Source organism: Saccostrea cucullata, unplaced genomic scaffold, assembly GCF_032062105.1.
Source record: "Saccostrea cucullata isolate Sc308-1 unplaced genomic scaffold, CSIRO_AGI_Scuc_v1 ctg6893, whole genome shotgun sequence".
In the NCBI taxonomy this organism is placed as follows: domain Eukaryota; kingdom Metazoa; phylum Mollusca; class Bivalvia; order Ostreida; family Ostreidae; genus Saccostrea; species Saccostrea cuccullata.
Window position 1 is genome coordinate 1 of NW_026928075.1, and position 20,899 is coordinate 20,899.

Here is a 20,899-nt window from a genome sequence, read left to right on the forward strand (position 1 = left end):
TTCTTAAGTGTAATTTCCTTTTACTTTCTTTAGAATTATTGCTTGTATTATTTATTTTAATTAGAATGAATGTTGAGTAGTGATTATAATCATTATGTTAATTTTTCTAACTGCATTATCTAACTCCGTATACTCAATAAGTAATACCGCAAAGATATCTAACTTACTACCGCTCTTTTGCGTGGGAGGTAAGGAAGCTCTAAATCTCCTAAGTAATCGCGATTTCAAGTATTGCGACAAATGCTTACGCGCACTTGATTTGTTTACTCCCCATGGCACCTAATCCCACCTTTAATAATTTTAGATGCCCGTGTTTAAATTACTCTTGTTTTGTATTGTTATGATTCGATAATTACAAAGGATTTGTTGATGATTGAGTTTCACACTGTTTAGCGCAAATGCAAGCAACTGTGTTTTTTTAAGAATGACATGGTTGGTAATATTTACCACTATATTCTTAATAACCTCATTCAAGCGAGATTTTTGGATGTCTACAGTACGAATTTTATTCAAATATTTGCTTCTAAATTGACAATTTTTTTTATACGGAATCTTCAAACAGATATACTGTGCATGTAACTTCAACCTTTAGTTAGTTGACTGAGGTTTACTTTAGATCAATTTTTAATAAGCTGCAAATATTCTCTGTCGAACATTTTCATGCCAGATAATAATAATAGATAAATAACGAATCTCGCATCATTTCATGAATTATTTGTATTGTTTTTGTAGAATAGTGAAGTGATATTCAATAAAATTTAAAAGGTTTTTCAAATCATCATTCAAATTTCTGTGAAAACATAAAAATATTATGAGGAAGAAGTTAGCTCTTTCCACGAATCATTTCGTGTAATTATCACCTCATACTGAACATATCAATGACGAACTATAGAGATATGATCAATATGATGTACAAACTGATAAGATTCATACTCGAAACAGAAATTTGTTATCAGACTAGTAATTGAATAGCTGGGTAGGAGTACGTTAGATCTGTCTACGATACTAGTATTTATTTAAATTAAAATCAATGAAGACAGTTTTGTAGTTAGTGATAAACATTCTGATTGACTTTTAACAATTGCTATGTAAAACGATGTCTACTCCATAAAAACTGTAACTGAATATAATTATTTTTTGTTACTTCTAACGAGATCGATCATGCTGATAGAACAAGCGTTCACAATGTAACGGGTGGGAGGGGTCGTGGATTTCGATACTATCTGTTGTCAGTTTAGTTTAGAAACAAGTAGAAAAGAAGCAAGGCTTAACAATTGATATAAACCATGCCAGCCAAAGTACAATCCAATGATACAAATACATAAGCCTAAAAGGTTAGTGTTGTTTACGATATTATAACGACCTCAAAATTTACGAAATGCTGACTTTAAACGAGGCTGTCGAAACATATGGAGAAATGGTGTGCAATTTATTCATGAGATTGCTACCACGTGATTTATTTCTCATTTATATTCATAAGATATTGTATAAAGTTGAAATATTCTATTTCTAATTTTCTATATATCTTTATTAGGTCACCTGAGTAAACTCAGGTGACCTATTGCTATCCGTTTTCGTCCGTCGTCGTCCGTCGTTCGTCGTCCGTCGTGTGTTAACATTTGAACATTTTCAGCTTCTTCTCTGCAACCACTGAACCAATTTCAACCAAATTTGGCACAAAGCATTTAAGGGTGAAGGGGAACAAAAATTGTGAATTTCATGATCCCTGCCTCCCTGGGGCCCGAGGGGTGGGGCCAAAACCACTAAAATTAATGCAATCTTTAAAAATCTTCTTCTTTACTCCTGGACATCAAGCAGTCAAACTGTTTGCATGATTGTAATCAGCATTGAGTCCTCTACCAAAATTGTGAAATTCATGGCCCTGGGGTCAGGGGTTCTAGTGCTAGGGCGGGCTAAATAAGTATATAGTGAAAATGCATTATTTCTTTGGAAATCTTCTTCTCTACTCCTGGGTATTAAATAAACCAACTAAGTACATAGTTATGATGAGCAAGAGTGCCTCTACCAAAATTGTGAATTTTATGGCCCCAGGGTCAGGGGTTCTGGTGTTAGGGCGGGGCTCTATTGATTATATATAGTGAATATACATGATTTCTTTGAAAATCTTCTTCTCTGCCCCTGGGTATTAAATACACTAACTAAGTGCATAGTTATGATGAGCATGAGTGCCTCTACCAAAATTGTGAATTTTATGGCCCCAGGGTCAGGGGTTCTGGTGTTAGGGCGGGGCTCTATTGATTATATATAGTGAAAATACATGATTTCTTTGAAAATCTTCTTCTCTGCGCCTGGGTATTAAATATACTAACTAAGTGCATAGTTATGATGAGCATGAGTGCCTCTACCAAAATTGTGAATTTTATGGCCCCAGGGTCAAGGGTTCTTGTGGGGGGGGGGGGGGCTCTATTGATTATATAGTGAAAATACATGAATTCTTTGAAAATCTTCTACTCTGCTCCTAGGTATTAAATAAACCAACTATGTGCATAGTTATGATAAGCAAGAGTGCCTCAACCAAAATTGTGAATTTTATGGCCCCAGGGTCAAGGGTTCTGGTGTTAGGGCGGGGCTCTATAGATTATATATAGTAAAAATACATGAATTCTTTGAAAATCTTCTTCTCTGCTCCTAGGTATTAAATAAACTAACTAAGTGCATAGTTATGATGAGCAAGAGTGTTTTTACCAAAATTGTGAATTTTATGGCCCCAGGGTCAGGGTTTCTGGTGTTAGGGCAGGGCTCTATTGATTATACATTGAAAATACATGAACTCTTTGAAAATCTTCTTCTCTGCTCCTAGGAATTAAATAAACTAAGTACATAGTTATGATGAGCAAGAATGCCTCTTTTAAAATTATTAATTTTATGGCCCCAGGGTCAGGGGTTCTGGTGTTAGGGGGGTGGGGCTCAATTGATTATATAATGAAAATACATTAAATCTTTGAAAATTTTTTTCTTTGTCTCTGGGTATAAAGCAGATGAACTACCTTTATAGTTATGATGAGAAAGGGCCCTAATCTTGCAGAATTGTGAATTTCAAAGCCCCAGGGTCAGGGATGGGGTGGGGGCTCTACTTATATACTGAAAATGAATTTATTGTTTGAAATCTGCTCTTTTGTATTTATAAAACATTTATTTATTTTTTTTATATTAAGGGTGCCTTTTGAAATTTGTGCAATGTGTGGACCTAGGGTCAGGGGTTTATGACACAGTGTTAGGGGCACTACTGGTTAGTTGGAATGCATTTTTGTTCCCCTACCCTGCATATGGGTATTCAGTAACCAAGCTAAGCAACTGCTAAGTGTATTGGTATGATGATCAACGGTGCCTCTTTCAAAATTGTGAATGTCATATAGCATCTGGCTTAAAACATGAATCAAATTCAATAACTGGAAAATTGTTGCATAATGCTCAGGTGACCTATAAGGCCCGTGGGCCTCTTGTGTTAAAACTTAAACCTGCAAGCCTGTGTGTTTTTTGTATTTTGTTCAAGCCTCCGTCACAGTTATATACGAGGGTTGATTCAAAAGTAATGTCACAGTGTCCATGTCCTTTATATTTGGCGTCATATTATACAGTTATTGACTGGGTATGAGGGCAACATATGATTTGTTGGACCTGAAAGTAAAAATGTTGCCCGAGGCCGCAGGTCAATGGCAAAATTTTCACCTTCAGGTCCAACAAATCATATGTTGCCCGAATCCCAGTCTATAACTGTTTTGTTATACCCTTCACTGCTCACTTAAAACTGATCAATTTATTCAATACACGCTATATAATCAATTATTTTTATGGAAAATTATGGCTTCTTTAGTAAATTGAAAACATCAAGCTGAGAAAGAACAAAATCAATTATATGTCTATTGTATCACAAAAATTATTCATCACAAAACATACTCTTCCCTTCTTCCTAACCGTGCTGTTAGCAATAACTCTTGTAGCTCTTAACTTCGGCTATTTTCGCGTCGCCGATATTGAACGATGATTAATTACTTGTGACGTAACAGACGAGTGACGTTGCGGTCTAACAATTCTTATGTAAGACCGGTCAATAGTGACATTGTTAGACCGCAGTAATTAACAGTTCTTTTGTTGGACTTTTTATTAGTAATAAATATATAGAATGATATTTATAAGGGTATAACAATATCAAATGCAATATACCAAAAGATGCACAAATATAAATCTAATTAACACTGAAATTTTAATTTAATAATGTTTATTTGAATATATTTTATAGATGTTTAAAACATAGATCATAGTGGGTGTCGCCGCGTCACAACGGAACGTCACGTTTTAAAGTGTATTTTTTCTAAGGATGAAAAAGACAAACACATTTAAAAGATTCTAAAAAAGCACCTAATTTCCGAATTTTTTAAATACACCATTCTCGTCATTTTCTAGTCTTTAATTGAAAATTAAATGACGGCATTGGTATTTGTGATCATAAACATTGTTGTTTTACTCTGTTGAATTGAACAAATAAGGTATTGTCGAAATGGGGAAAAAAGGCTCGACGAGTTGCAATGCATTTTTGCTTCAAAATATGGGAATCATCACTAGCGACATTTTCATTAATCAATCAGACTTACAGAATAAAAAATGTAAATAAGAGACTTAATAGATGGTTTCAGCAATTTTGGGCGGGTGATTGGTCACTAAATGATTAGCAGAGGAAAAGAGGACCGAAAGATAGGAGATCGGACGGAAACGTTCAATGGTGTCTGAAGTTGTCAAAAAAGACAGACGTATAAAGTGACATGTGAATTTTTAAGTTTTTCTTATGCTACTATTCAAAAACAAATTGACAGAGGGCTTAATTATGAAAAGAGTAAGAGTATAATGGTACCAAGAATTCTTAAAGAAATTGGGATTGGTGAAAGTGTTTGCGAATCACAAATATTTTTTAAATTAAACGAAGGGGAAACGCTTAAAAGTGTGACGGTGTGTATCCGTCATATGACGTTATATTTAGGTGCGGCGACTACCATAAACATGCATTGTTTAAAATCTGATATTTTAAAAAATACACGTCATATTCCTTTGAATTTTTCAGGTCTGATTTGAAATAAATAAAGCTTCCAGCATATTTAATTTTGTTGCTTTACGTCGATTTATAGCAATTTTATCAAAGTTTTGACATTACTTTTGGATCAACCCTCGTAGCTAGAATTTTCTGATTAACAATTGACGACTCCGAATATCGTTTTTCCTACATATTTTAGGCCACCATAATGTAAAAAATTGCCGTAAGGGTTTTCAAATTAAAAAGGCGGTCGTAACTACTCATGGAACGGAAAATCTTGTGTATTTTATAAAAATATGCTCTCTTCTGTACCTTGAAATCGGTGGAAGAACTCCTGTCAACTTGCAATAAACACATTTCAACATCAAAAATGATAGAAACACCAATTCTGTACTCCTTCCTTCATTAAAACAATACAATCTCGCTTCCAATTTTCAAAACGAAAAGGCGGTTGCAACTTTCACTTTGGTATTTACAATCTTGTAATTTCCGGAAGAAAATAAAGGCAAGAATAAACCATCGGCGGAAGAACTTTATCCGAAATATAGGTAGGATATAAAAAAAATTGCGATTTTTTGCATTTTCTCTATATATTAACCTTTATGGAATCGGCAGCCATTATAGTTCCAAAATGGCTGATATGCAAAGGAGCAAAATGAACACTATTTCTCCAAATGATCCCTGTGACATAAACTCTTCAATGAAAAGCCTGCCTCGCTTTAAAAATTGATAGCGAAGAAGTTTGAAAAATTGTACATTCGGGAACCAGGATACAGTTTTGTAAGAAATAACGTTGGCAAAGCGAATCTTTAACAGCAGCTAAAACACACGGTCAAAAGTTGTTTTGCATTGCTTAACAAAGATCAATTTATCCAGCTGCTCACAAATGCTTAAATCAACTTTGAGATTTATTGAGAAATCCCACTTTTCGTTTCAGAACATGATGAACAGAGATTTAAGATATATATTTAAAATTGCATACTAGTGTACAAGCTAACTTTAATCCTTTAGATTTCGAAAAAGGTTAAAATGTTATCATTGTGATCTAGGAAATGCCATACACTGAAATTTTAAAACAGGCTTATTCATAGAAAAAAAAGGTCAACCTTGACCTAAGGCTTTCAGCTCATTTGGACTTGAAGTCAATACAAGATTTTTTTTTACAGGAAAAGAAATTCATGACCAAAAGTTTCATTGCAGAAGCTTACAGAAAAAAAAATGTATGTAAAAATGATTACATTTTCAAAAGCATTGGTAATCAAGCAATGACTACATTAAGTTCAAGTACCTACCACTAAAGGTATCCAGCAAACGCTGAATACTATTACAATGGACAACATTAACGTAACTATGTATGTTTCATCATTCTTCCTTCTCCTCCTTTCGAAATCATTCGATATTATGCAATCTTGTTTGTCATATTTACAGATTGAATAAATAACAGCTGTGTTTGCTATAACAGTAATTAACAGAATTAATAAACACAGGCTTGAGTAAACGTACGTGTTGATTCTATCCAAACAACGCTGGCTTGCAAAATTGATAAAACACCAAGTTCCGGGATAGTACATTTTAGCGGATCCAAATCCAAGCAATGGAAACGAAGCAATTATTGCCGAAAATATCCAAACTGCTAATAGTACCCTCTTAGTTTTATGATTTCCACGTCTGTAAGTTATTGGGTATCTAACCGCAAATAAACGGTCACAAGACATAGCACATACTATCATGGCGGATGATAGAAAAGAAAACGAGAATAGAAAAACGTCAAAGTAGCAAAATTTTTCAGGAAAATCGAATTCAAAATTAGAAGCATATCTAGTAACGGCTACGGGGTAGTGAAATAACAGTCCGCATAAATCTGTTATTGCCAGCGCAAACACATATTTATAGAATGCTCCCCATTTATGCGATTTGGAGTAACAGAAAAGCAGGATAAGAGCAAGAAGATTTCCGAAAATTCCGAAAGAACCTTGTAAAATCGGGGGCACTATACTCTCTGATAAAGATTCGTTCAAATTCCCGGTGTCACTAAAGTCCATCATCTCCATTTGCTTTTTGAATTTGAGTGAAACAATCTGATGAGCGATCAATACATTACCAATTTAACACAAGTTGTGAACACCGAGTACTCATGACGCTTAAAAAATCATTAATTACAAGCACCGTGCATATTTTTTTTCAATGATCAAACAACACGAGGTTAACTTCGATAACCTAATATGTTTTTGGTCAATAAAACTCCATAAATGGGACCAGTTATTGGGTGCAGATAACAAAAAAAATTATAGAACAAGGTGATAAATGACACTACGAGAATTTAATAACATGTATTTTAAGTATACGCAAACACCCCCATACCCAGAATTTTTAAATATATTTCATTTTTTTCTATTTTTGAAAGTGAAGCAGACTCATTACCATATAAATATAGATGAGCTATAACGCTAAAGACTGAAGTCATAATCAAGCCCAGATATAAATGAATGAACCAGTCCTTAAGTTTCTGAATTGATTAATAATTATGAATAGGAAGACTAAAAGCATGTATGATGGTTTGGGGGTTAGTCTCAATTCAGAATAGTTAATCAAGTCGGAATTTCAAAGATGAAAGAAAGTAGATAATAAAAGCTAAATTATTATAATAATAAAGGTACCTATTTCTTTACATCCTTGGCATAATGACTTTGGTAGAAGTTATATTTCGTACATTTATGTTCAGACTAGAAAAAAACAGGAAGCTTTGTATCAAAACCAATTTACAAACAATAAAACGACCTACGTACCACGAAAATTAATATGCATTCCCTGTAATCACCTAAAAATCTACTAATGGGCTTAAAACGACATATCTCTGATTTTGACGAAATTTTTACCATCGGTGCACCAATGGTGTCAGAAGTTTTTCACGTGTACCTGGTCGCCATGGAATTTGGCCTCTTGGGTCCCTATTTGACCAAATAATAAGAAAATTTAGAAAATCTAAATGCATTATTCTCTTAATCATGAATATTCAAACATGAAAAAATGTATCACCAGAATACATGAACATTTAATGTACATGTATACAGGGCAGATATTTTTTTCCAGAAACATTTCTACTTTGAAGAAATGGCCGTGCAGAATGATCTAGTTTAAGAAATTTTGATATTTTTCGAGATGTTTAAAGCTAAATTTTATAAAAGTTTTCTACGAATTAAAGAATAAAGGAAATATTCACATTTTTGTTTTCTTTAGATTTATTCATGTATGTGCATATAAATATATTTATATTCTTTAATGATAAATTTCATTTTCAGGTTTGATTTGACAAAAAGAATGCCCTGTTTTGGTGGCAACAAACCAGGAAGATGCTTGAATCGATTTTGTGAGAAATCTGATGGAAGGCCGAATTGTCGTTACATGTGACTAGGCCATGAAGTTTTTACCACAAAAATACCGAGAAGGACCATCTGATTGTTTTGCAAAGAGGAGCACATTTCGGTGTTGACATAAAGAGGGACACAATATCAAGAGTGAAACTCACGAAACATATTCTTATCACAAGCCATTATATCTGTCTTCACTGAATAATTTTTAAATAAAATTTCAGTCTTTTCTCAAAAAATGATACATTGTTATTATTCTATTTGCATAGATTTTCTCATATTCATTAGGTTGCCAAGGATGGAAATGTTACAGCATCTTTGATACAGGATACAGTGAAAGACAACAAATGATACCAGGTTTTTCAAGAAGTTCACCTGTTTTCTGACAACGCGGGTTGTACAAAAACACTTCCTTGCTTATCTCTTTAAAGAATTGTCTTGGACCCATCATCGAAACATACAACTTCTCAGAAACCAAAGATAGAAAAATGAATGGCATTCGATCTTTGTGAATTAGAGCCTTTTTTCTTTTGTTATTTATGTATGCATAGTTCATCTGTTCTGCTTTTTAAAAACAGGTCCGTGTGATCGAAGAGCTTCCCACATAAAATCCTCTGTAAAGCGATACATCAATGAAGGTCATGATGTTACATCAACCGATGAAATGAAACAGGTATTGTACTATAATTTTCAATGTCCAAAAAACCTTAAATTGAAATGAATCCATACTTTCAATTGTATTTCAGATGAAATCTTTCAAAGAGAGAAACGAACGAAGCGGGATGGATGTTTTGATTGTCCAAAGGATGGATGTACAAGGCCGTTTGCATCTCAGGGAGCAGTGGAATACCATTGAACAATTGGCAATTGTGATTATGATCATGGCTGGTCCATGCATGATAAAGCCAAATTGCTGTACGGTTCGAAGTTCAACTCTCTGTGAATACCTTTAACATATCAGCTTCATCTTTAAACAGTGTTGATGGTACCAGTGAAAAAAACAACACAAGGGTGGGCACTCAGAGAGAAGAGAAAATGGACTTCTTTCACCAAGACCCAAAAAAAGTTCCTGCATAGTAAACAAACAGGCATGCAACTGAAAAATGTTTTTCTTGCCTTTATCTTATTTGCATTGTCAAAAGAAGACATAGATATTGCATTTCAACAACTAATTACCAGCTTCAGTAGTTTATAAACCAAAACCTTAATTTAAAAATAACAAGAGATGTTTGTAAAACACTTATGCCCCTTCCCCAAATAATTGGAATTTTCGAAAGTCGAAGGGTTATAACTCTGTCCAAAATGGTTCGATCTTACCCAAAACAAAAGTTGAACTAGATATTCTTGTAATAAATTTGGATATCAAATATCATTTCAATATGATCAACCTCTGCGAAGAAGATGAACGGAAACTGCAAATTATTGGAATTTTTCTAAGTTCAAGGGGTATAACTCTGTCCAAAATCGTCCGATCATACCCAAATCAAAGCATCTAAATATTCTAATGTAAATCTGTATGTGACCAAGTGAAATAATGATGACACTGTAGGTTTCTATATTTATTCACAGAACATGTAAGGTGATTCTACAAAAACAAAATATAAGTAAATGTAAATATATACAATTTATACATAGTAATGCATTACGTATGACAAGAATATACATATCAAACTTTATTTCTGATAATCTTAGTCGTTTATTTACTAAGAAAATTGTAATTTAAAGTTATAAATATATAATAAAATACCTTGTGCGAGGTTGAAGTGTCTAATCAGGGCGCCGGATCTGCAGTAATTTGAATTTAGACTTGGCTAGCTTATATTACAAAAGAAACGATCTGATTTGATGGTTCATTATGATATTAGCCAATGAAAATTCGTAACCAATGGTAAATCAAAGAAAGTGTTCACCAACTCAATCCACCTGCGCACACAAACTAGTCTAACTTTACTCTCAAAGACATCGTTCGATTAGGTATTTAGAAACGTAGTTAAAATGCGAAATTTTAATAAATATAGTCAATCCGCCCACATGTATACCATATTTCATTTCAACAGGTGGTAACATATACAGAAATGAACCTTTTAACCCAAAAGATAAACATGCTGTGGCGTTGTATGCAGATACGGATTATTCCCCAAAACAAGCACTTTAATTTTCTAAACTCCTTGAGGAAAATCTTATCCACGACAAATGTTATTTAAAACCGAAGGGAATTCCTGAAAAATTCAATTTAAGAATGTGGTTTTCTCCAAAAGTGTAACATCGGGTTTTTCACGACAGATGAACAAAACACTCGTGATAAAGAAGTTTTAGACAAGTATGAATTATAAGTGTGGTGATTGTAATGTACAGCTGGTGTATACGAAATTAATATTTATATCGAAACAGACTCGTATATGATTGTGAATGAATTAATAAATGATGATTTGGAGTATGTTGTTATACAAATTCTTTTTGATAAATGACTGTTCTTTAAGAAGGTCAAAAATGGGAAAAAACAATAAAGAATATTTTATTTGTACCCCCACCCCTTTCAATAACTAAAGAGATAATAAACTTTTTGCGATTAAATATTCTTTTTAATAAATGACAGTTCATAAATAATATAAATGATAAAATATTTTACTTGTAACACCCCCTCCCCAAGAAAAAAAATAAAAATTTTAGAGATGTGAATTTTTAACGAGGAGACATGGTTGATATAGAATTTTTTGCTCTTGTAGTTTCAAATATCGTGTACATTTGCTAGAAAAACGTGAAAAATTACACAATATTTTTTACTTTACAGATGCTAAGGTGTCAGACGAAGAAAAAAGAGTCTATGGAGCTTGAGATCCAGAAAATATGCGCCGGACAATTACTGAAGTGAGATCAGGTTATTACTCTCTCCGAAAAGCCGCAGAGAAATATTCTGTTCCCTCATCAACTCTGAATGATAGAGTTAGTGGGAAAGTGAAAGAGGATGGGGTATGGGGATCAATCCCAAACTATCTCTAGATGATAAAAAAAGATTTCATAGAGACGGCAAAAGAAAGGGCGGCTCTAGGGATAGAATTTAGTAAATATAATTTTATGTGTGCAGCAAGTGCAATGGCAAAAGCAAAAAATGTCCCACTTAAAAATAAAAATCCCTCTGAAATGTGACACAAAAGACACAGCAGCTTTTCTTTAAGGTCACCAGAAGCTACTGCTTTAAGCAGACATGCTGCTATGACAAAGGAGAGAGTAGAAAAAAATTTCCTTGCACTCGGGAAAGTGCTAGATGAAAACAAATTATAGGCAGAACACATTTGGAACAAGGACGAAACCGGGCTTACTTTGGCCCACGTCAAGAAAAAATGTGGCAGAGAAGGGGTCAAAAGCTGTCCATGACAAATGTTCCACATTGCGACAACTTGTTACTGTAATTGTTTGCGCGAATGCAAATGGTTTTACAGTCCCACCTCATTTCATTTTTCCCGGCAAAATCAAACGAAGTCTGAATAGTTACGATTCTGAGTATTTGCAGACAACTCCGATTAAAAACGCAAATAGCACCCTGACAGAGTCTGGGTGGATTAAGGATGGTACATGTATAGGACGGTTGTGGTTTGAGTCAACATTTCTGCATTTCATTGGGCAACATCGCCCTCAACTACTTGTATGCGATGATCATAGTTCACACAACAACGTGGAGTTTATTGAACTGGCGCGAAGGGAAAACATAATAATCATAGAGCTTCCAAGCCATACGATCCACTGGACTCAACCTTTAGATAGAAGCTTTTTTAAATCTCTAAAAAAACACATGAAATTCTATTCTGAACTTCGCAACTTTATTCAATGTACTAGAATTCCAGTAGGCCATGGACAGTTTTTCCGGATGTTTAGTAAAGCATGGTAATCTGCCACGGAACCCTCAGTAATTAAAAATGGGTTCAAAGCAACTGGCATCTTTCCGTTCAACCAAGAGGCTATCCCAGACGAGGCTTACAAACCCGCCAACTTGTACGCAACTGCGTGCTCTCAAGAAACCTCTGACCATTCTGTGGAGCATTCTACGTCTCCGGAGTTTGAAACGGTTATTGCCATTTATTCAGAATGAGAACTCGGAGGAAAATATTCTGTCACTTCCAGATCCCTTTTTCAGGGCTTCAAAATCAAGTTAGGTCAACAAGCCCGAAACGCACTACTTTGTTATTACGGCCGACGAAGCATACAAACACAAAAAACAAGCAAAAGAAAGTAAAAAAGAAAAACAGGAAAAGAAGGCATTGAAGAGAAGCAAGAACAAAACTGCAAACACAGGAAAAGGAAAGACGGGGAAAACTGACAAGTTTGGTAAAATACGAAACTATGGGTAATATGTAAAAGATGTCAGCGGGTTGTAAACAACTTCCATGACTCCAACAATAGTGTACATTTATGGCAATGCCAGGCTCTTATTTGACTCAATTAAAATCAAGTAAAACAAATTAACATCGTAAGATTTTAAGGGTATGTACATGAATTAATAAAATATAGGATTTCCTGTATAAATGCAAACAAATATGTCAATGTGCTATAAATAGACGATACCACGTTGTGTAAATATTCTGAAATGTAGTAGTGTAGAAAAACCAGAAGTCTCTGTCGAGACTGTAGCTCTACTGGTTTGTACTTATAACAAAGGATGAGAAAAGAAGCCATTGTCATCAGACCAAAACTGTAGAAGAAGTAGCGTTTTAAAGGAATTTCACAGACATTTCTATTTTTAGTAACAATGGCAACACTGTTCATCAAAATCAAAAACAGATGCACTATTTTATGTATCTTAGTGTAGTCTACCAGACCAAAATTGTAGGAGGAGTAGCGTTTTAAAGGAATTTCACAGAAAATTCTATTTTTAATAACCATGGCAACACCGTTCATCGAAATCAAAAACAGATGCACTATTTTATGTATCTTAGTGTAGTCTACTTGTGTGCCAAGTTATTTTGAAATCAGACCAAAACTGTAGAAGGAGTAGCGTTTTAAAGGAATTTCACAGAAAATTCTATTTTTAATAACCATGGCAACACCGTTCATCGAAATCAAAAACAGATGCACTATTTTATGTATCTTAGTGTAGTCTACTTGTGTGCCAAGTTATTTTGAAATCAGACCAAAACTGTAGGAGGAGTAGCATTTTAAAGGAATTTCACAGAAAATTCTATTTTTAGTAACCATGGCAACACCATTCATCGAAATCAAAAACAGATGCACTATTTTATGTATCTTAGTGTAGTCTACTTGTGTGCCAAGTTATTTTGAAATTAGATCAAAACTGTAGGAGGAGTAGCATTTTAAAGGAATTTCACAGAAAATTCTATATTTAGTAACCATGGCAACACCGTTCATCGAAATAAAAAACCGATGCACTATTTTATGTATCTTAGTGTAGTTTACTTGTGTGCCAAGTTATATTAAAATCAGACCAAAACTGTAGGAGGAGTAGCATTTTGAAAAATTGTTTACAGACAGACGGACAGACAGACAGACAGAAGGATGGACGACGGACACCTTACTATCGCATAAGCTCTTCTGACCAGTAGAGCTAAAAAACCAAGGGCTTAAAATACATATATTAGTTATAATATTGTAATGGCCAGGGGTAGACTTTAATTACTTAGTTTATCATTTTAGCTCACCTGAGCCGAAGGCTCAAGTGAGCTTTTCTGATCACATTTTGTCCGGCGTCCGTCTGTCTGTCTGTCTGTAAACTTTTCACATTTTGGACTTCTTCTCAAGAACCACTGGGCACATTTCAACCAACATTGCCACAAAGCATGCTTGGGTAAAGCGGATTCAAGTTTGTTCAAATGAAGGGCCACGCCCTCACTCAAGGGGAGATAATTGTGATTTAGTGAAAATTTGGTGGCATGTTTTTAAAATCTTCTTCTCAAGAACCACTGTACCGTCCGACCGTCCATCTGTCTGTTAACTTGTCACATTTTTTACTTTTTCTCAAGAACCACTGGGTTAATTTTAACCAAACTTGGTACAAAGCATCCATGAAGGGGAGTTTAAATTGTTAAAATGAAGGGTTAAGACCCCTCAAAAGGGGAGATAATCAAGAAAAGATAAAATATGGTGAGGTCATTAAAAAATCTTATCAAGAACCACTGGGTCAGAAAAGCTGACACTTATGTGGAAGCATTCTGGTATAGTGTAGATTCTGAATTGTTTTAAACCATGACCCCCGGGGGTTGGGCGGAGCCTCAATAGGGAATCAAAGTTTAACATAGAAATATACAGGAAAAAATCTTTTAAAATATTCTTCTCAAGAACCACTGGGCCAGAAAAGCTGAAACTTATGTGGAAACACCCTTGGGTAGTGTAGAATCTAAATTGTTAAAATCATGACTTCCAGGGATTGGGCAGGGCCGCAAAAGGGAATCCAAGTTTCACATAAAAATTATATAGAAATAAACTTTAAAAATCTTCTTCTCGAGAACCACTGGGCCAGAAAAGCTGAAACTTATGTGAAAGCATCCTGGCATAGTGTAGATTCTAAATTGTTAAAATTGGGACATAGTGGGGGGGGGGGGGGCTACGACGAGGCCACAATAGGTATTACAAGCGGAGAAATCTGGTACAGAACGGCATCACCAAAGTTACTCAGGAGAGCGATGTGGCCCATGGGCATCTTGTTTTCCTTTTCATTTTTTTTTTTGCATTTAAAAAACAAATTAATGTCAGACACATTGATACTATTTTTATATATAAATAAAAAGGATATGTACGTGGGATCGATATCCACAGGAGAATGCTAAACATGGATGAGGCTTACGATAACATACACTGTACTATGGAAGACTGATTTATCCAAGATGTCAAATAGAGTACCTATCCAACTTTAATGAATTATTCAATATATATGTTTTGGAAACATTGCATTGCAAGCTACATTTATTTTATTTCCTTTTAACTGCTATAGACACCTTTCGTTTTAAAGGTCAAATATCGGCATCGGTAACAACGTCAGGCTAAATTATATTTTGATAAGTATTTTAATTTACCTTTAAATACTTTCAACATTTTTTTTCTAATATTTTTTCTCGTTCTTTTCGATAGATTCAATCAGTAATTCCTTCGAATGTACCGCTTGCACGATTCGTATTATCACGCTGTAAAATCATTTGCAAAATTATTTTGTTTAAAAGCATTCTGATTGTACATACACAAGTACTCTGAAGTCGACATCAAAAAGATGCTTGAGTTTCTGATTGACAATATCTATGTTGTTTTTGGAGACCAGGTCTTCCAACAATCTCTTTGAATTCCCATGGGTATCAATTGTGCCCTGTCATTAGCAAACATATTTTGTATTCATATAAAGCAGAATAAGTGCAAAATTTTATGCGTGAAAAGAAGAAAACACTTGCTGTGACTTTCATCTCGACATTTAGATATATTGACGACGTACTATCAATTAATAATAGTAATTTCCATTCTTATGTCGATACTATATATCCTGGAGAGCTTGAGATAAGATACCACAGAGTCTGACACATATGTTTCATATTTAGATATTTTACTTGAAAAAACATTAATGGTAATTTAACAAACAAGCTCTATGATAAACGTGATGACTATAACTTTTCTATCGTCAACTTCACTTACTTATGCAGCAATATACCTTCATCACCTGCATACGGAGTTTACAAATCTCAGTTGATTAAATACGCAAGAGCATGCTCTACGTATGAACAATTTCTACAACGAAGTAAATTATTGACAAATAAGTTGATGAAACAAGAATTTCCGCAGGTTCGGTTACAGTCATCATTTCGTAAGTTCTATGATCGATACAATGACCTTGTCAGCAAATGCAATTTTTCATGGAGTCAAATACTGACTGACGTTTTTCTGACTAATTGTTAGTCCATTATTTATTCACTTAATTGACGACGGATTTTTCCGTTATTTTCCGATCATGACAAGAAGCACACGGCAGTGACCGGTCGGAAGGGGATGCTCACTCCTCCATGTCACCTGATCCCACCTCTGATGTTTTAAAGGTCCGTGTTTGCTCTACTCCTATTTTGTATTGTTTTTTGGACTTTTGATCTGGAATACTGTTCGTTATCTCCATATTTCATTTCGATCACATGGCGTCCGACTTACGGTCACTTGTAACTTTTCCTTCTTTTGTAAGATTTTATTCAATTCCGAACATATTAAAGCAGTAAAGGAAAACGCTAGAGGAGCCCCGATGGAGAACATTAAAACAAAGTTTATCGCTGTGCACTCATTGGATTGAATACAGTTTGTGTTAAAAAAAAAAAGGTGTCCGACTCACGATCAGTTTATCCTAATTTTTGTGACAATACCTTCTATTGGAGAATGAAAGCAATCAATTGGAGAAAATGATGAAATCAACAAAGGTCAGTTAAGGATTTCCATCCCTAATAGGACCAAATTCTCTACCCTTAATTATCCATCAAGTACATAATACTCCGATATTAAATCTAAGCATTTTATAGTAGAAAAGGATTGTCCGCGAGAAAGTTTCAAAAAAATTCATTAACTAAGAAATAAGTTATTAACGAAGATTGCATTGAAGTCTATGGGGAACAACGTTTTTTCTGGATGTTTTAAATAAAAAATTCGAATTAGAATGTAATTGAGTACTGTGGTGGAAAGATGCATTGAAACATTACAAAAAGGATGACAATTAAAACATTTTTTTTACCAGATGAATTTTTTTTGATTTTTTTTTATTAATCAAAAATAAAAGGAGATAACTCTGACCAAAATTCAATGTCATAAATAAGGACACCTCCCACTATTGCATGCAAATAGTAATAAATGGGGATTATGTCTAATTCTACTACGATTATTGCCGAGAACAAAGAAATGCCGCGGACATTATTCTCCAATAAATCACGAACATTTACATCAAAAGATTATCAGCTCAAAACTGTACTGTAAAACCTGTACAATTGAAATGCATATTTGATTCGAGAATGAAATAATATATGTTCAGACCACATCGGTGTGTCGTTTTTTGCAGTCTGAAAACTGTAAATTGCATATGAAGTCGCTGATGAATGTCAGTTTTTAGGTCACCTGAGTAAACTCAGGTGACCTATTGCTATCTGTTTTTGTCCGTCGTCGTTCGTCGTTCGTTTACATTTGAACATTTTTAGCTTCTTCTCTGAAACCACTCAACCAATTTCAACCAAATTTGGCATATAGTATCTATGGGTAAAAGGGAACAAAAATTGTGAATTTCATGGTCCCTGGGGCCTGGGGGGTGGGGCAAAAACCACTAAAATTAATGAAATCTTTAAAAATCTTCTTCTTTACTCCTGCACATCAAGCAGTCAAACTGTTTGCATGATTGTAATGAGCATTGAGTCATCTACCAAAATTGTGAAATTCATGGCCCCAGGGTCTGGGATTCTAGTGCTAGGGCGGGGCTTCATAGATTATATTGTGAAAATGCATTATTTCTTTAAAAATCTTCTTCTCTGCTCCTGGGTATTAAATAATTTAAGTACATAGTTATGATGAGAAAGAATGCATTTTCCAAAATTATGAAATTCTTGGCCCCAGGGTCAGGGGTTTTGGTGTTAGGGCGGGGCTCTATTGGTTATTTAGTGAAAATGCATTGAATCTCTGAAAATCTTCTTTGCTCTGGGTTATTAAATAAAGTAACTAAGTACATGGTTATGATGAGCAAGAGTGCCTCTTCCATATTGTTTGAATTTCTTGGCCCCAGGGTCAGGGATTCTACTGCTAGGGCGGGGCTATATAGATTATGTAGAGAAAATGCATTATGTTTTAAAAAAAATTCTCCTCTGATCCTGGGTATTAAATAAACTAACTAAGTACATAGTTATAATGAGCAAGAGTGCTTCTTCCAATTATGTGAATTTCATGGTCCCTATGTCAGGGGTTTTGCTATTTGGTGTAAGGGGACTGGAGGGGGGGGGGGCTCTTTTGATTATATAGTGAAAATACATTAATTCTTTGAAAATCTTTTCTTGCTCCTGGGTATTATGTCAATGATCTAAGTATATATATATTTATGATGAGGAAAGGTGCATCTAGCAAAATGGTTAATTTCATGCCCCCTGGGTCAGAGGTATCGGAAGGGGGGAGGATTGTATAGTCTGAAAATAAATTAATGCTTTGAAATCTGCTCATTAGTATTAATCAACTATATTTGATGAAATAACATTTATGATAAAATTTACAATATTTTGAAATATGTGGCCCCAGGGTCAGTGGTTCCTGTGAGATGGGGTGGGGTGCACAACTGGTTTAGAATGAAAATTCTGAAATTTAGAAAGTGCTTTTTCTCTTAGTTACTCTGATCTACCTATGGGTGTTAAGTGACTATCTAGTAAGCATTGCTAAGTGTATAATTATGATAAGCATTGGTGCCTCTTTCAAAATTGCGAATTTCATGGCCTCTGGTTTCAAGCACAAACCAAATTCAATTGTTGGAAAGTTGTTACACGATACTCAGGTGACCTATAAGACCCGTGGGCCTCTTGTTATAGCTAGGCGGGACTGTTCCACGGACCTCCTTACGCAATTTAAACATGATTTTAGTCCTAATTAAAGCAGTAATATAGAAACGTGATTTTGTTATTGTATATTCATTAAAATTAATATATGTTACAAACAAATTTGTAATTAAAGAAGGGTATTTTTAATGCAACGAAAGTTCAAATAGTCTGCATTCCATACACAGGTGAGCAAACAAATTTCCTCTCCGGTGTGAAATGGAACAGCATAATCGAGACATAGTGACCTAATTCGTTTCTCTAAAGAGGAAACGATCGGCCGTATTTTAGTGGCCCTAGTAGAAAAAAAAAGCTAGTCGCGTTTATATTTCAAACAACATTTCGAGACCGAGGAGGTTACCCTGCAACATTCACAAAAACGCGGACTTGATTTCTTAAATATACCGAGTATTCAACACCTACATATCTGTTACGTATTGAATTTCATTGAATCTGTTGCTATTAGGGATTGAATACCTTAAGTTGGTTAATATGTTGTTTTACAGAAAGCCTCAAGAAATCTGACTTCTTTGAGCCAGATTCAAACATGCTTAAAAATTAGACATACGACGCACGACTCGAAAAAAGAACAACCACGTAAAGTGGACGAGATTACAAACTAAAGTTGTGTAATTAGTTATTGTAATATCATTGTCAACTGTATAAATAGCGGTTTCAGTTGATAACACGTGCAGCGGGAAAAATAGCCAAATCTACACGTACATATAATAATTTACACGGCGGGTATGACCGGGTCGGTAGGGGATGCTCAGTCCTCCATGGCACCTGATCCCGTCCCATGTTTTGGAGGTCCGTGTTTGCTCTTCTATTTTGTACTGTTAATGGGCTTTTGATCTTGAATACTGTTCGTTATCTCCATGTGTTTCACTTACGTTGTTAAGGTCAAGATCTAGTAAATGAATGGTGCCTACAGATTTATCAAATTTGAGAAATAAATTCCTTTATTGATGCTTCACAACTTTAGCTTGGTCAAATAAGGTGTTTCGGGGCATAATTTGTAGGTAAACAAGATTGAAAACTGTAATTTAAATTGTCATTTTCAATGAAAAATTAAGAAAACCAGTCATGAATATGGGATTTTTTTTTTCATATTCGACAAAGAAATGTATCCAGACTGCCTACAGTCTCTCAGAAAACGGTAATTAGTATGTTCGTGGCCTCTTCTTTAAATCAATATCAAATCTAATGAAGGTATCCGGTTTACTTTTCATATAATTTCAAATTGAATGTCATGAAAATAACCTTTTTTCTACAAAATTCTTCTAAAGCCGTAAAGTACGGGAAAAGAAAGTTGAAATTGATTATGACGTCATAATGGATTTAGCACCAAAAAATTAGTCCAAAGTTATTTACTTGATCTTGACCTTAAGCACTTCATCGTCGCCGTTGGTTGGAAACTCTTCAAATTCCTCCCTTAGGACGGATAAGACGTTCTCCAGTGGAAAAATTCCCAACAAACTGCATAGCAATTAGCATGGAACTACCATCAGCTGTACCACGATTGCTAGAATTTCAAACTGTTTATAAACATTGAAAAATAATATGAATCTCTCAAAGCAACAAGTGGTATTACAAGAGGTCTTGAAAAAAAACTTTATTAATATGCTCTTGCTTTTGGCTTTTAATTTTTTTTCTTTACATGACGTCATACAATACACACGAGTATTTATGAACAGCAATTTTAGCTCACAGTAACCAAGGTAATCCTTTGAAATGTTAGGTTACCCTCTCCTGACCGGCTGACTTAAAGTGACCCGACTGAAAACTTCTTTTACTTAAGGGAACGATTTTAAGCTCACCTGAGCCAAAGGCTCAAGTGAGCTTTTCTGATCAAAATTTGTCGTTTGTCTGTCGTTGTCGTTGTAAACTTTTCACATTTTCATCTTCTTCTCAAGAACCACTGGGTCAATTTCAACCAAACTAGGCACAAAGTATCCTTG

The 20,899-nt window shown here is 34.7% G+C and overlaps 1 protein-coding gene across 1 annotated transcript; it reads right to left on the reverse strand.

The window, feature by feature from the left end:
* Window positions 1–6,327: 6,327 nt before the first annotated feature.
* LOC134276306 (prostaglandin E2 receptor EP4 subtype-like) lies at window positions 6,328–7,098 on the reverse strand. Its single transcript, XM_062758564.1, has one exon. The coding sequence runs from the start codon at window positions 7,096–7,098 to the stop codon at window positions 6,328–6,330; it is 771 nt and encodes a 256-aa protein (XP_062614548.1).
* Window positions 7,099–20,899: the final 13,801 nt, after the last annotated feature.

Coding starts and splice junctions, on each gene's coding strand:
- LOC134276306 (XM_062758564.1), bottom strand. CDS start 7,098: ATGGAGATGATGGACTTTAGTGACACCGGGAATTTGAACGAATCTTTA.